General features: G+C 36.9%; 3 protein-coding genes across 5 annotated transcripts; 2 read left to right on the top strand and 1 right to left on the bottom strand.

Annotated features, from left to right (window-relative positions):
- The first annotated feature begins 987 nt into the window (after positions 1–987).
- On the top strand, positions 988–7160 carry QSOX2 (quiescin-sulfhydryl oxidase 2). Of its 3 annotated transcripts, none has more exons than XR_015787398.1 (12): positions 988–1550; positions 2194–2218; positions 2301–2393; positions 4157–4338; positions 4426–4495; positions 4592–4660; positions 4733–4806; positions 4890–5028; positions 5378–5418; positions 5968–6114; positions 6195–6730; positions 6802–7160. XR_015787398.1 is itself a non-coding variant. In XM_022294919.2 (12 exons), the coding sequence occupies exons 1-11, from the start codon at positions 1345–1347 to the stop codon at positions 6658–6660; spliced, it is 1512 nt and encodes a 503-aa protein (XP_022150611.1). In that variant the 5' UTR covers positions 990–1344; the 3' UTR covers positions 6661–6666; positions 6802–7160. The 3 variants fall into 3 exon arrangements, 2 of the variants coding, with proteins under 2 accessions (XP_022150611.1, XP_022150609.1); XM_022294919.2 differs by having other exon boundaries at positions 990–1550; positions 6195–6666; XM_022294917.2 differs by having other exon boundaries at positions 991–1550; positions 6195–6617.
- A 523-nt stretch (positions 7161–7683) lies between these two features.
- Positions 7684–9409, top strand: LOC111018700 (putative fasciclin-like arabinogalactan protein 20). The gene is given in 2 exon segments (XM_022294912.2): positions 7684–9172; positions 9175–9409. Coding segments are annotated over 2 exon segments (999 nt in total). The 5' UTR covers positions 7684–8268; the 3' UTR covers positions 9270–9409.
- A 220-nt stretch (positions 9410–9629) lies between these two features.
- LOC111018699 (uncharacterized) lies at positions 9630–14254 on the bottom strand. The gene is made up of 9 exons (XM_022294911.2): positions 13957–14254; positions 13303–13487; positions 12483–12661; positions 11450–11734; positions 11308–11366; positions 11183–11219; positions 11019–11090; positions 10525–10846; positions 9630–10335 (listed from the first exon to the last, which is right to left on the bottom strand). Exons 1-9 carry the CDS (start codon positions 14072–14074, stop codon positions 9838–9840), a joined length of 1755 nt encoding a protein of 584 aa, XP_022150603.1. The 5' UTR covers positions 14075–14254; the 3' UTR covers positions 9630–9837.
- Between the last annotated feature and the right edge of the window lie 439 nt (positions 14255–14693).

Below are 14693 nucleotides of genomic sequence, written 5' to 3'. Positions count from 1 at the left end.
TAATAATAATAATAATAATAATAAATATTATTAAAAATATATATAATAATAATAAATATAATATAACGATATTTATTGAAACAATGTATTGAGAAAAAAAAATTAATCAGATCGGTAAATATTGAAAAAGAACAAAAAAAAAAAAAGACAAGTGTGAAATATCATGTATAATATGACAACAAATAAAATGGTATATATACAGATTATTTTTATCGAATTAAGTTGATTATACAAATTATATATAGTAACTTTTTTTTTTGTTGTTGGATAAATTACAAGTTTAATGTCAAAACGAACCTAACTTAACGATAATTAGCGACATTAAGTTGTAATTGACATAAATTACAAGTTCTACCTCCCACTCCACGTAAAAATTACAAGTTTGATGTACCATCTTTCATAGGTAAAATAAATTATTGTAATTTAATTTTAAAAAGTTTCTATAGAATCCGATTTTTTTTTTTTTAAGTTCAATTGTAATAAATGATTCTAAAGAGTCCATTAACTTTTGGGATTGCATGTTTAGTATATAGCCTTACAAATGTTCTACGGTAGATCGTTAACTTTTAATTTTATGTTTAAAACATCCCTATTACCTATTAACTTAATTATCACACTACCAAATATTAAAAAATTTTATTTAATAAAAATGTTAATTTTAATCCATATACTTTAAACTTTTATTTAATTTAATCTACACACTTTTATAACATCGAATTTTAGTATCTATATTTAAATGGTGATTGAAATCATAAATTTTTAAAATAAAATAAATAAAAATCGAAATGATAGGGACTAAAACAAGACTTCTTTAGGGTATATCAAACAAAATGAATCAAAGACAAACTACACAAATATAAAAGAAAAAAAAAGAAAAAGAAAAAAGAAACAAACAAACCAACATTTTTCTTACGGAAGAAATAATAAATCAACAAATAAGAAAGGGAAAGAAAATTGTAACTGCAAAAAATTGAATCGGACCGGACCGGCCGGACCTGTCCCATAAACTACGCGCCGTCCGTGGTAAGCAAAATGGCGCGGATAACATGACCCTACGCTCAGATCGGACGTAAAGCCCACCTGTTCCCCCGCGAGTGCATTCTACTCGCCTCCGAACCATTCCCGACAGTCGGAGGTCAGACAGAGACTCACATGCCCTACATCGCCTCCGGCAACTGCAAATTCTTCCTCCATTCTCAGATCTCTCCCTTTCCAAATCATCCACCGTTCTCCACCATTTCTCCGCTGAATCAATTCAATCGTATCATTTTCTTTGCTTTTGTTCGATCCTCTCAGGATTCTAGCTTTGTTTGATCTGTTTCGCGCAACTGGTGGTTCATTTCAATGTCTCGGACGCTTCTGGTTTTGATTCTATGTCTGAGTGCTTTGCGGTTGGGAGCTTCGTCGGGATCGCGCTCGATTCTTAGAGTTGTTGCTGACAATGCCGGGGATGCTCAGGATTACGCCGTTGATTTGAACGCCACCAGTTTCGATGCGGTTCTCAAGGATACTCCTGCTACTTTCGCGGTTGTTGAATTCTTCGCGCACTGGTTAGTGCCTTCAGCTTGGAGGAATTCTGTTTCTTCTATCGCATGTTTGTTTATTAGAATTTTTTCGGCGGTTTACTTTGTAATGAAAATCGATGTTGAAACTTTATGCTTGTTGTGGCTCATACATGCAAGCTAGGGATATTCGAATATCGTTTTAGGATGTATATGTACTTGTCATTTGGGATACAAATTCTTGGTCCATGTATGATCGTTTAGCCGTGCAAAACTAGGATAATCAAATGACAATGGGCTGTGCAAGGTGGCTGGTTTTTTAGTTCGTGCTTAGTGAAATCTGTTGCTTTTTAAAGTAACGGAAGTTGCCAAGTACGAACTTTATTCGACGTGCGTTTCCGGGATTGTGGATTATCAGAGAAAGCCCGTTAACTTCTACAGGACCTGGCTTATCACTTGAGTCGAGTATCCATGATATGTTAGAAATAAGTAATCCAATGAACTATTTGACCCGTGTCATATGACTTGTGAGATATACCTTTTTTCTTCTTCTTCTTTTTTTTTTTCTCTCTCCAGAGAATCCAAATGACAATTTAGAATCTTCAATTACACATGTGATATATTCTTTAATATAATCTCAATGCTCCTGTTCAAATAGACTTGTGATATTATCTACATGTTGCTCTTACAGGTGCCCTGCTTGCAGAAACTATAAGGTATCATATGCTGAAATATATGTTAATCAGCCACAGCTACGAGTTCTCTAATTTTGCTTTTTGGTTGAACATCAATCTGTAGCCCCATTATGAGAAAGTTGCTAGGCTTTTCAATGGACCTAATGCTGTGCACCCAGGAAAAGTATTAATGACAAGAGTAGACTGCGCATTGAAGGTATAGTGATTCTGCACTATTGATTACATAACTCTCAGGGAGCTTTGAAGTCTTCTCCACTTGCCTCTTTGATTTTTAAAATTTTCATTTTTATCTAGCTTGTGATGCTTCACTTTTTCTGTGAGGTATTATGGGTTTGCACCTTTTACATGTTTCTTCTATCTATAATAATGTAATATATTTGTGATAAATAATATTAAAAATTGCTTATTTGAGTTGTATCTTTACCCTCTTTTTCATGGTATATGCATTCTCCCCCCTCTGTAACCAAATAATTCTTGTTGTATGAGATATTCGTCAATTATAATTCACGATAATTCATTTGTGTCTTCCATTAGATATTAATTCTTATTATCTTTTTCTATAATTTGTATATTCCTTATTATCTTATTACATGAAGCCCCGTTTTCTCTGAATTCTCTTTTTTGGATTAGGTTTTTGTTGACATTTGATTTGCTCTTTTTGAGAGTTCTTTTGATTGAAATATCAAACAAAGTGGTTCTTTCTTTCTCCATTAGATTATTTTTTCAACTTTTTTTTTTTTTTTTTTTACGGCTAAGAAACCACACCAGACCTTCCACTAACTTCCAAAAGGAGTACATAGGATTAACCAGGAAGTAAAATGGTGATAAAACATCTCCTCTATCAACCTGTAATCCAAGTTAATTGGTAAGATTGAGTGATGGCAAAAGAACTTGTGGAGAACCATTGTGCTAGAAGCTGTATACTGCAGAAAGTTACAAGAAACACAAATCCATGTACCTATAACAACGAATCCTATTGTTTCTTTCCTACCAGGCTACCAGGTAACCACTAAGGCCAAATAAGACATCTTGAGGCATTCTTCTAAATCACCTTAGTCTTAGCCTTCCCTTTCAACCACCAAGGAAAACAAGTTTCCTGAAGTAAAATGGTAGTATCTCTGGACTGCACCATGCCACATAAACTGGCCCAGCAACATTGAATTAGTAGATGAGTCAAACTTTCAGTTAGATTTTGATTCTCTTTTATATTTCATAGTAGTTTATTCTCTGTGAGGAATAGTATTGAAGCCTGGGAGTATCATGCATGTGATGGTATAATTCTATAACATGTGATTTGATGATTAGTATATTAAGATGGTTTATTGCAACTTCACCTTTTTCGATTGGTGTAGCTTGCAAAGGACACTTGAAGCTGTTAGGGGTTCACCATCACCCGTCTTCTTTGTATGCTTAATCAAATCACATTCATGACATGATTTTTTTAATTTCTTAATGAGTACATAAATTATAAATACCTGTTAAATTCTTAATTTAATCTTATCATATAAAGTAATCCAAAATTTTTTAATATTCTTTGAATATCAGGTGATATACAAAATGCAATCTCATTTTGTGTACAACCAATACCAATATGAGTCAGTGTACGATATCCATCTTGTGATCCTCAGAGTCAATGATCAATATTACTTCTTTCTTGATCATGCATGAATTTGAGATCTTTATAGATGGTATCAGATTATCCTTCATTCGAAGTTTTGGCTACACTTTCGTGAATCTTGTGTGAAGTTATCATTATTTTGGTTGATTTTCTTGTATCTAATTATTTTGACAATTTTAGCAGTCTGGGCAACTTACCCATGGCTAAATGAGGTCAAAGAAGATAGATAGTTCTGGCTTTAGCATACATATGTGCTGTGTCTCCTTGTTCACACTTTGAGTATGTAAACCTTATGGCATCTTGGTGAATAGTTCTTTTCATTTGCTTGTCTGCCAGCACAGATGAATACCAATCTCTGTGATAAATTTTCGGTGGGTCACTATCCTATGCTCTTTTGGGGTCCTCCTTCCAAATTTGTGTCCGGTGGTTGGAATCCTAAGCAAGAGAAGAGTGAAATACGCAACATTGATAATGGACGAACTGCTGAAAAGTTACTAAATTGGATGAACAAGCAAATGGGCAGGTAGGAGGTACTTCCAATCATTTCTTGATTTGCACTATCAAGTTTTACTTAGCTGAAACAAACAATAAGCAGTTAACTGATTTCCAGCTCATTCGGCTTGGATGACCAAAAATTTGAAAATGAGCATGTGTTATCCAATATCTCAGATCCTGGACAGGTTGGTTCAGATATCATGATTGCTTATATTACAAATGAAATAATTTTCCTTTACCCGTGATGTTGTTGACAATTGAAATGCATTTAATGATGAAAGATTGCTCGAGCGGTCTATGATGTTGAGGAGGCAACATCCACTGCCTTTGATATTATCTTGGAACACAAGGTAATTAGTTATTATATTATGTATATATTTCAAGTAATTATAGATCAATAACTGTTACATGCATGCTTTCAGATGATCAAGTCTGAAACTCGAGCATCCCTTATAAAATTTCTTCAACTTCTGGTAGTTCATCATCCATCTGTGAGGTGTAAAAGCACTCTTTACCTTGCCCTTATCTTCGCTTTAGAGATATTTTCCTCTATTATTACTGAACTGTTACTTCTCTTAGGTGTCGAAAAGGTAGTGCAGAGATACTTGTAAACTTCGATGACTTGAGCCCTTCAGATATGAAACAAGAGGTTGCTAGTGAAAAAGGTGCAGTGAAGAACTTTCAGATATGTGGAAAAGATGTACCTCGTGGATATTGGGTGGGTACACAAACGATATAGTTTAACCTAACTATTTCTGGAATTATGACTTTTGCTTGAGATATCTTTCAACCCACTGTTTGGTATTGTCTGTATATCTGTTTGGTATTGTCTGTATATCGATATGAACCGTTGTTTCATTTTCTATTGAACGCAAGAGACACGAATAATTATTTTTATTGATGATAGTGAAGCCTTAGAATCTATATTTATCTATTTATATTAGAGGCCTGGAGGCCAGAGGGCCAGATGACCTCCTATGAAATTGATCGAGATTATTTTTGTTCATGTAAAGTGGTTTTTCAATATATTACGATAAAATGACAGTCATTGAATGCCCTGTTTGCAGATTTTCTGCCGTGGTAGCAGGAATGATACTAGGGGATTTAGGTAAGTTCTATCTTTGTGTTTTTTGTGACACATGTACCCAATTGTTCTTTCCAAATGTGTGGAAAGGTTTTGTTGTCTTTAGAAGTTCGTTTGCACACTCGTTCATGTAACTAAATTTGGTTTGAAACACTAACATACTCTTCAGAACTCAACTGATAATGTCCTCTGGTGTAAGCTCAATGTTACATCTTCATAGCAACATATTTTTCGTAAAGGAGAATCCAATTGGAACTTCTAGCAAAATCTCATAATATTACTGTTGATATTATTTCTCCATTATGCTTCCTGAAAAAAAACAAAGTTAATGATAATATAATTTCAGCGATCCAAACACAGTATGATTGCTGAATCTATTAGTGTTCTAGTTAATTATTAGATAGTTGCCTCCCATTGTCTCTCAAGTCAAATATGAAATAAATTACATTTGTACATATGAAGAATATAATTGAGACATAAAGAATGAACAGACGCTTGCTGCAGGCAGGCCATGGCAATGATTGGTGAATTCTTTTTCATCAGTTCTCTAACTATTTGCATCTCTATATGCAGTTGTGGATTATGGGTTCTACTGCATTCTCTTTCTGTGAGAATCGAGGACGGAGAAAGCCAGTTTGCATTCACAACTATTTGCGATTTTGTCCACAACTTCTTTGTTTGCGAGGAATGTCGCCAGCACTTTTACGAATTGTGTTCGAGGTAAGTTTGGACTACATATTTGATTTCATTCTCTATATACCTTTATCATCTGACATTCTGACTGAAGGTATTGTTTTCAGCGTGTCTACTCCTTTCAACAAAGCTCGTGACTTTGCCCTATGGTTGTGGAGAGCACACAACAAAGTCAATGAAAGATTATTAAAAGAGGAAGAATCTGTAGGAACCGCAGATCCAAAGTTTCCGAAGATGACCTGGCCTCCAGTACAACTCTGTTCCTCCTGCTACCGCTCTCGCAGCAGCAAGCCGGTCGAATGGGATGAGAATGAAGTACATAAATTCTTAACCAACTATTATGGCAAAATGCTTGCATCTATGTACAAAACCAACAGCGAGAACGTTGGAGTCGACGGGGTTCCTGAAGAGTTAGCAGCTTCAACAAATGCGGTCGCGGTGCCAGTCGGGGCTGCATTGGCAATCGCTCTTGCAAGCTGTGCCTTCGGAGTGCTTGCTTGTTATTGGCGCTCACAGCAGAAGAGTCGGAAGTATTACCACCAACGACATTCTTTAAAGAAATATGATTATTAGGAGAGGGTAATGGGCTCTTTCAAAACGACTTAAAAAAGCAGGATTAGGCAAAAGAAACTAAAAATGAAAGGTATGTAAGAGAGAGGGATCCCATAATATGTTCTTCATCTTATAATCCATTTTCCATTGTTACATTTTCAGGCCAAGGAGAGGCTCGGAGCTGAGACTTGCCGAAGGATTCGACTAGACACAAGTCCAATAATGTCCACATTTTTCCAACAAAACGAAGAGAGATGAAGTTTCTACAGCGCACCCGGTGGCCGTACAGATACGTGTCATGAACTTATTTTTGAAGACAAGTCATCCTAAATTTGCCATTGATTTTTTTAAACTTGTTATTTTCATCACAGTGGTATCTATAGCTGAACTGTCGATAGGGAGAGAGAAAATGAGAAGCTTTTGTAACTTAGCTGAACTGAGGATTGAAATATATTTCTTTTTTTTTTTTTTAATGACTGATTTGGGTTTTGGACAACAACATGAGCTGCTAATTGTGTGTATGCACACTGCACAAGCACAGCGTCTTCATAGAAAAGTGCTGTTTTTTATTTAATTTTTTTTTTTAAGTAGATCTTTTGCCAAGGTTAACCTTTGACAATTAACCCTTGGTGGGATTCTATAAATTATATAGTTTTCTAAACCTTAGTGGAATTCTAGAAATTAAAGTTTTCTAAACTTTTTTTGGTTATTTTAAAATTTGACCTCAGATTCTTTTAATTAGTTAAAGCAATACGGGAATTTGAAGCTGTGACATTTTGGTCAAGATTATAGTGCCGTGACTCGTTGGAGTTTACATGTGATTGATAGACAAATAAACGTTATTAAACAAAAGGCTATTATATATATACAAACAGGATTTCAATACTAATTTGTTGTTCAATTTGCTAAAATTAATAATAATACTCTTTATTATTTGAACTCGGTTGTTGGGCCGATTAGGCTTGCCAGGATGGGCCAATGTTTTGGGCCGAAAACAAGGGTTTATGAAAGGCCAATCGAGGATCACAAAATCCAAAAAAGAGAAATATTTGATTTAAATCAAAATTCCGCCCAAATGTATCAGAGAGGTTCGACAGTGTGACCTGAGGCTCATGGGCCCACGAATGGGCCAATGTTTTGGGCCAGCAACGAAGGGTGATATAAGCCAAAGCCCAATCGAAGATGACAAAATCCAAAAAAGAAAAATAAAAAAACCAAAAAATAATATCAGAGACAGGTTTCGATCCTGTGACCTGTGGGTTATGGGCCCACCACGCTTCCGCTGCGCCACTCTGATTTGTTGATATATACTTCAAAATAATTGTTAATATTAACAACTAAGTATTTTGGGCCGGTAATGGGCTAATGTTTGGGCCGAAGATGAACCCTTGACGAAAGCCCAATGAAGGGTCCATGGGCATTTTCGTCACATCAGGGGATAAACTTTCTAACGACCGACGTCAACATCTCATCGACGTATACATACGTGCCACGTGTAAAACCTTTCGCGCCAAATAAAACCGTCTAAAATTCTCCGTTTCACTTTTTTGTTTAACCAATCCCAGACTTAGACGCGAAGAACTCTCACTTCATCTCTGCAGACTGCAACCAATTCCTCAGCCTCCATCAATGGCTTCCGCAGTCTCCATCTCTCTCATTCTTCTCTCTCTCTTCTCTCTCTCCTCCCCTTTACCCTCACAAACTGTTCTCGACGCCGCTGAAATCTTGTCCGACAATGGCTTCGTTTCCATGGCTCTGACGCTTGAGCTTATTGCCGAATCCTTGCTCTCCCACTCCAATTCCCTCACCATTTTCTCACCCTCAGACGCCGCTTTTGCTCAATCAGGTCAGCCTTCTCTCTCTCTCCTTCAGTTCCACTTCTTGCCGCTCTACTTATCTCCCGAAAGCCTCAAATCGCTCGCGTCTGGCACCAAGATTCCCACTATGTTGCCCGGTCGATCGCTCACTGTCACCTCTTCTTCCCGATCTGATTCCGAAATTTCCTTGAACAGAGTCAAGATTAATAGCTCGCCGTTCTACGATGACGGTTCGCTAATTGTTTTTGGGGTTGAGAAGTTTTTTGACCTGAAATTACAAGTTCCGCCGCTTACTCAGAGTCCGGGTGGTGCGGAGTTTCGGTGTGGTCCATCGACTGAGGAGAATCCGTTTGGTGAAGCGATAAAAACCCTAAAGTCCAATGGCTATTCTTCGATGGCATTGTTTCTTGAATCTCAGATTCCAGGGTTCAATAATGGTCAGTCCATGATGACCGTCTTTGCTCCATCGGATGAAGCATTGGCGACTCGCGTTGATAACTTCACTGAGTACCCGTCTCTGTACTTTCGTCAGATTTTGCCGTGTAGAATCTTGTGGAATGATCTTGTGAATATTGAGGATGGCACGGAGTTAGCTACATATTCGGAGGGATATACAATTTCTATCGTGAAATCAAGCGGCATGTTGACGATTAATGGAGTTGAAATCTTCTATCCTAACATGTATGTCAACGAGTGGCTAGCTGTTCATGGCCTTCTTTGATGTTTTTTCTGTGGCAGAGACTCTCAGCAGAGGAATCGGATTCAGAAATTAGAAACACCACTCGGGAGAAGATGGCACTGGATCATTGGTAAGTGCTGAAGCCATTAAAATCTTTTTCTTCCGCTGAACAACACATCGATTCACCACTTGTACATTTCAAGAACTTTTCTGGCGTTCATGTGTATCTGTGATAAAGAAAATTTAACATGGAAGTGGAAAAATTTTCCTACAACTTTCAGCTTGTTCGTATACACCCATCAAGAATTGGCTTCATTGTAAGTTTTGAGTGAACAAATGGAACATCATTTTGAGATGAGTGGTGAAGCGGTTTAAGCAACAAGAGGGTTAATTTCTTTGAGATTCAGAGCAAAACAGACCATTCTTGCCATCTCATACTAATGGTTGCAGCTTGAACACATAATTGCCTATAAATAGTAAAAATGATCAAGAAATGGACCCAAAATTTTGCTTTGATTATGTACTAGAAATGACATATATTCAAACACAAAATGGCGCTTTGCGCCATCTTGGTTTCATCCCTCGAAAGGGAGTGGTATACTTATATATGTATATAGCTACTTAACCGTAACATTTGAAAAGGAAACTTAAGCTTTTAACCAGGTTTCTTTATCTTTTTTTTTTTTCTTCTCTACTTCTTCTCTAAACTACACTTGTGATGCGCGATGTGGTGGATTCATCGGTTCCACCTGTTCTGTTAGTATTTTGGTTGGCATTTCTCCTGATGCTTGATGAGGTTGGTTCATCGTTTCCACCTGTTTCATTAGTATTTCGGTTGGCATTTCTCCTGCGGTTTATCGACAAGGATAGCTTGGCAGACACTTCCTCCCATTGGGGGTGGTTTGCATATAGTATCCATAGCAAGAGACAGAGTAATATTCCAACTGAAACCATTGCAAGTCCAATATTCACCATCTTGAGATGATGGTGAAGATGAGGACAGTAAGCTGTGGTGATGTTGTGAAATGTGTCCCTTACAAAATTGCAGTTCTGGAAGCTGAGCAAAGGGGGAGTGTAATGCTGAAGTGCATAACTCTCATTCACTGCAGCCACCAGCTCTGCATAGAAGTCCGGTGGCACCCTCCCGACCGTGGTGCACACTCCAGATTCCGATGCTTGACACACAAACTTCTGCCAAACCTGCATTTAAAAGCAAATTAACGGTTAATGTCAAAACGAACACAATCAAATACAAAGAAAGATGATTCAGAACCAGTCATAATGGTTGACATAATGTGGATATGTCTACAAACACCCATAAATATCACCCGTATAGACATATTCCCAAGTTAAACTGCAACGAGATAATCACTATATGAATCTTCTTACCGTTGCTGCATTCTCAATAGTCACGTCGTTATCACCACATCTACTTTCTTGCAGCTGAGAATTATACGGGTAACAGAGAGCTGGCATTTGAGGTCCGGACTGGTTGCGATAGTTGGGAGATCCTGGGGGTGGATTTGCATTGGCAAAGTTGTAGACAAATTGATCGACGACGCCCACAATGTCGTTGACAATCTTTTTACTCTGGATCAGTGTCTGGTTTGTGGTTCTGTGGTCAACACATGGAAGGATATTGCTAAGAGCTGTTTCCGCATGTGGATGATCCACCCATTCTTCCATTGCCATACATGTATCAGAAACAGCACTGAAGAAGAGAAAAACATGGGGATAAAATAGACATTAGTGAACTCGGTCTATGTTTTTCATATCAAAGAAACCAGGAAGTGATGACAGTAAATATCACAGTTTCATAAGCCAATACGAAGATTATTTTAGTTAATGTTGCAACGATATAGCCGAACGGTAAACCAACTTACTTGTCAAGGATTACAAACAGTCCACAAAGAACAAATGTAAATGCAACAAGTAGCCAACCACTGATTATTAATCTGAAAAGTATGATGATATATTGGTTAGTCTACAAATATATATAGATGCATCTGAAAAGTAAAATAAATCGACCACAAGAGAGATAACCTACATATAAATTGCATGTTGATACCCAAAGAAGGATAGAACTGCAAAAATGGCAGCCAGTGAGTTAAAAATATGCACCAAGTCCAATAATCAAGAAAACTAAACCAAGTATTAATAAGAAATACATACAAAGGCCAATCAAAGCCAGGAGAAGCATGAGCGCGGCAACAGTAATTAATGCTGAACGGCTGCACTAACACATTTTATGTTAGCATTTTGACATCACAAAAGATGTAAACTTCATTGAATGGAGCAAGTTGAAGATACGTACACAGCAATGAAAACTCTCTTTATTTTGTGAGAGTTTGTAGTTGTCTTCTCTGCCACTGTATCCGCAGCAGTATTTAAATTCACATTTAACTCGTCAATTTCATTCATTACATCGAATGGAAGGAACACCTGTGCCACATTAATGGTCTTTGCAAGTGAGAGATACTCTGTAACATTTTTAAGCGTGTCCACGGTGTAGTCTGACTGGTTTACAACATACTTCAAAGTATTCATAGCTTCATTGTAAAAATTATTCTGTCCAATAGATAGAAGGATACAGCCAATGCTGCAAAATGGAAATATGAGCTTGTGTCAAAAAGAAGTCGAGACTCGAGACGATTCGAACATTACTTAAATTAAAAGAATTTGATTAATAACACAGTTTTTTTTTTTTTGGTCGGGGTCCCTTAGATAAGAGTTTCAATATTTTAAAATTGTTATAAAAGTAAAATCATCAAGCCCTATGAGAAATAACATAATTAAGAAGTTGGGACGATTTTAAAATTACTTGAGATTAAAATAATATGATTAATAAGATAGAATTTTTAGTTTTTGTTGGGGGGAGGGGTGTCCTTTGATAAGAGTTTCAATATTCAAAATTGTTCTAAAAGTAAAATCATCAAGTTCTATGAGAATAACATAATTCAGCGAAAAAGAGTAAACAAGAGCTTGTCCTGAAAATTGTTTCCAAAATAGTTCTGTTTTTTTCTTTTCAATACAATTTTTCAAGGGTAGTGATTGAAGTTAAAATTCACAAATATGTGATTTTGAAAGTAGAATACATTCTAAAAATCAAGTCATACATGAAATCAAAACCCAAATGTCTGTGAATCTAAACTCTTGTAAAAGATAATAACATTTTCTTTATGCACTCTATGTAACAATTTGGATCTTTAATAGTTTATGCACCAAATCCCCATAAAAAAGTTTGGTTAAAAATGAACAAATACAAAATATATTTCTAAGAAGCTTTAAAATGAGAGAAAGCACACTTTCAAAATCTAAGATACTTTAAAGAGAGTGTAGAATATTACGTGGCAGCGCATGTGAAAACAACAAGTAATGCTAGGCAGACCCACTGTGAAGCCTTTGATTCTTCGCCTTTAAGGTTTATCTTCCATCCGCAGCAATGGTGAACAAGAAGAGCAATGCCAAAGGAAATGAACCAAAAGATGGAAAGAATGAAACCAGTTGCACCAGTAAATCCAACAGACTGCAGACATATACCAACACGACAGAAATGAGTACTAGTCAAATAGTTTGAATAAGAATAAATCATTGTAAAAGGATACCAAATTCCAAGTAATAGCCTATAAAAGCAAAGATCATATGCTAAAACATGAAACCATTACAGGTATAATGTGAAGATTTTCCAAGAGCTTCGCACAACAAAACATAGTATAGCCTTTTACCAAACATTCCAATCCTGAACCTACAGAGAAATCAGTGTTTATTTACTGTCTCCAATATCCTCAGGCCGAAAAGCACAAAACTCGAAGCTTACTCGTGTCACAAGCAATTTGGAAATTTCAAGAGCACTAAAAGAACTTCTTACTTCGATCAGTTAAATATGAAATCAATCCATTGATCGAATAATATCATTAGTTACTTTGAAGGAAAACGATTGCCATTAAACCCTTCTTCATTCCCTAAAGACGTGCTCTGCTATCTAGAAAATTTAGACAGTGTATGAATAAAATTCTGGAACAAGTCTTCAAAAATTTTCTAACCACTTGAAATGCTATATCTAACTTGCAAACATGTCAAACAAATTACAAGAAATTGTATAGAATAGTATGATAACGAGGTAAACAAACCAAACTCAATTAGTAGAAAATGAGCATCAGAGCTTACAGCCCAGTAATTCCGATTAGTAAAGTCCCAGCCCGCTTCATACACCCTAAACCCATGAAGAATATCTGGACGCTTTGTTCTATTTGCTGCCAACACAAGTGGGGGTTGAGAGTCGTTATTTGCAGATCCTGGGCCCTCAGCACTCTCCAGTATCTCATTCTTCCAAGGACCTAAGTTCTCTTCTCCTGCAAATTCCAGGCTCCTTTAGTAAATCAATGAACAGAAAAATACTTAGAGAACAAAGCTGTAACAGCTCCACAGAAAAAAAAGAGAGAGCCGTTTCGTTTACAATCAAGAAGAGGTTCAATCAATCTTATGCACAATGTGGACGCTTAGAATACAAAAGTACAGAAGAACATTTCATAACTTCCAGAATTTCCTCTCGTCGAGTCACAGAATTAAGAAATAAAGCGATAAAGTATGTCTCAAACAGATTTTAGCCTCCTTCTAAGCAAGACAAGAGCATCCACTCCTAAAATACAAATTATACTCCACAAAAAACTGCGATGATTTTCCCACTCTCATTTTCAACAGCGAAAAACAGAACCAACCCAGCACAAAGAAACAAGATCCATTGATCAAATTGACACGAAATCCACAATCAAACAAGAATAGAGAATCGAATTTAGAAGCGGTAGAGGAGGAAGCTCGGACCTAGGATGAATTTTCCAGAAGCTTCGTGTACCTCATGCTGAGGCAGAGCCAAAACCCAGCTGAAAGAGGCGAAAGCCAACAAGAACAGAAGCAAAAGCGAAGCAGGGAAACCCTTCATCGGCGAAAAAATTCACGGTACAGAGACCGCAATCGTACAGAGCTACCTCATTCGCCGATATCACGAGGCATTACGGCCTCCAAAATCCAACAAAGGAAAGAACAGAGAAAGCCGAGTCCACTCTGATCAGCGATTTCTGGGAGCGATTTTGGAGCGAAGATATGGAGATTTATAGGACTCTAAGAAAAAAAATAAAAAAAAAAAAGAAAAAGAAAAGGATGAGAGAGAGAGTCTCACATGGACTGGTGGTGGGGCAGTGAATGAGCGACCATGAGAAACGAAAAAGGCGCGGGTGTGATTAATTAAAATCAGCGGGGCCTAATTTTAATTAATTAAACTTTTGTGTCAAATACTGAATCTTCTGTATGGTAATCGAATTAAGCAAAAAAGTATGGCCAAATCTCTAAATATTTATTTCTTTACGATATTCCGTTTTGTCTCTTTGTACTTTTCTTTTTATTTTTTTCCATTATTTTACACGTGTCCCCACGCACGCGAAGTTACCAAACTGCCCTCGTAGTTGGTCAAAATTGCGGCGTGGGGAAGGGTAAATGCCGGAAAAAGCCGTCGGCAGGTGAGTCAGGGGGCGGGACAACGAAACGGAATAATCTTCCTCGAT

This window comes from Momordica charantia (assembly GCF_013281855.1).
Source record: "Momordica charantia cultivar OHB3-1 chromosome 9 unlocalized genomic scaffold, Mcharantia_2.0 BLBB01000009.1, whole genome shotgun sequence".
Taxonomy (NCBI): domain Eukaryota; kingdom Viridiplantae; phylum Streptophyta; class Magnoliopsida; order Cucurbitales; family Cucurbitaceae; genus Momordica; species Momordica charantia.
This window is presented reverse-complemented; position numbering and strand designations above follow the sequence as displayed.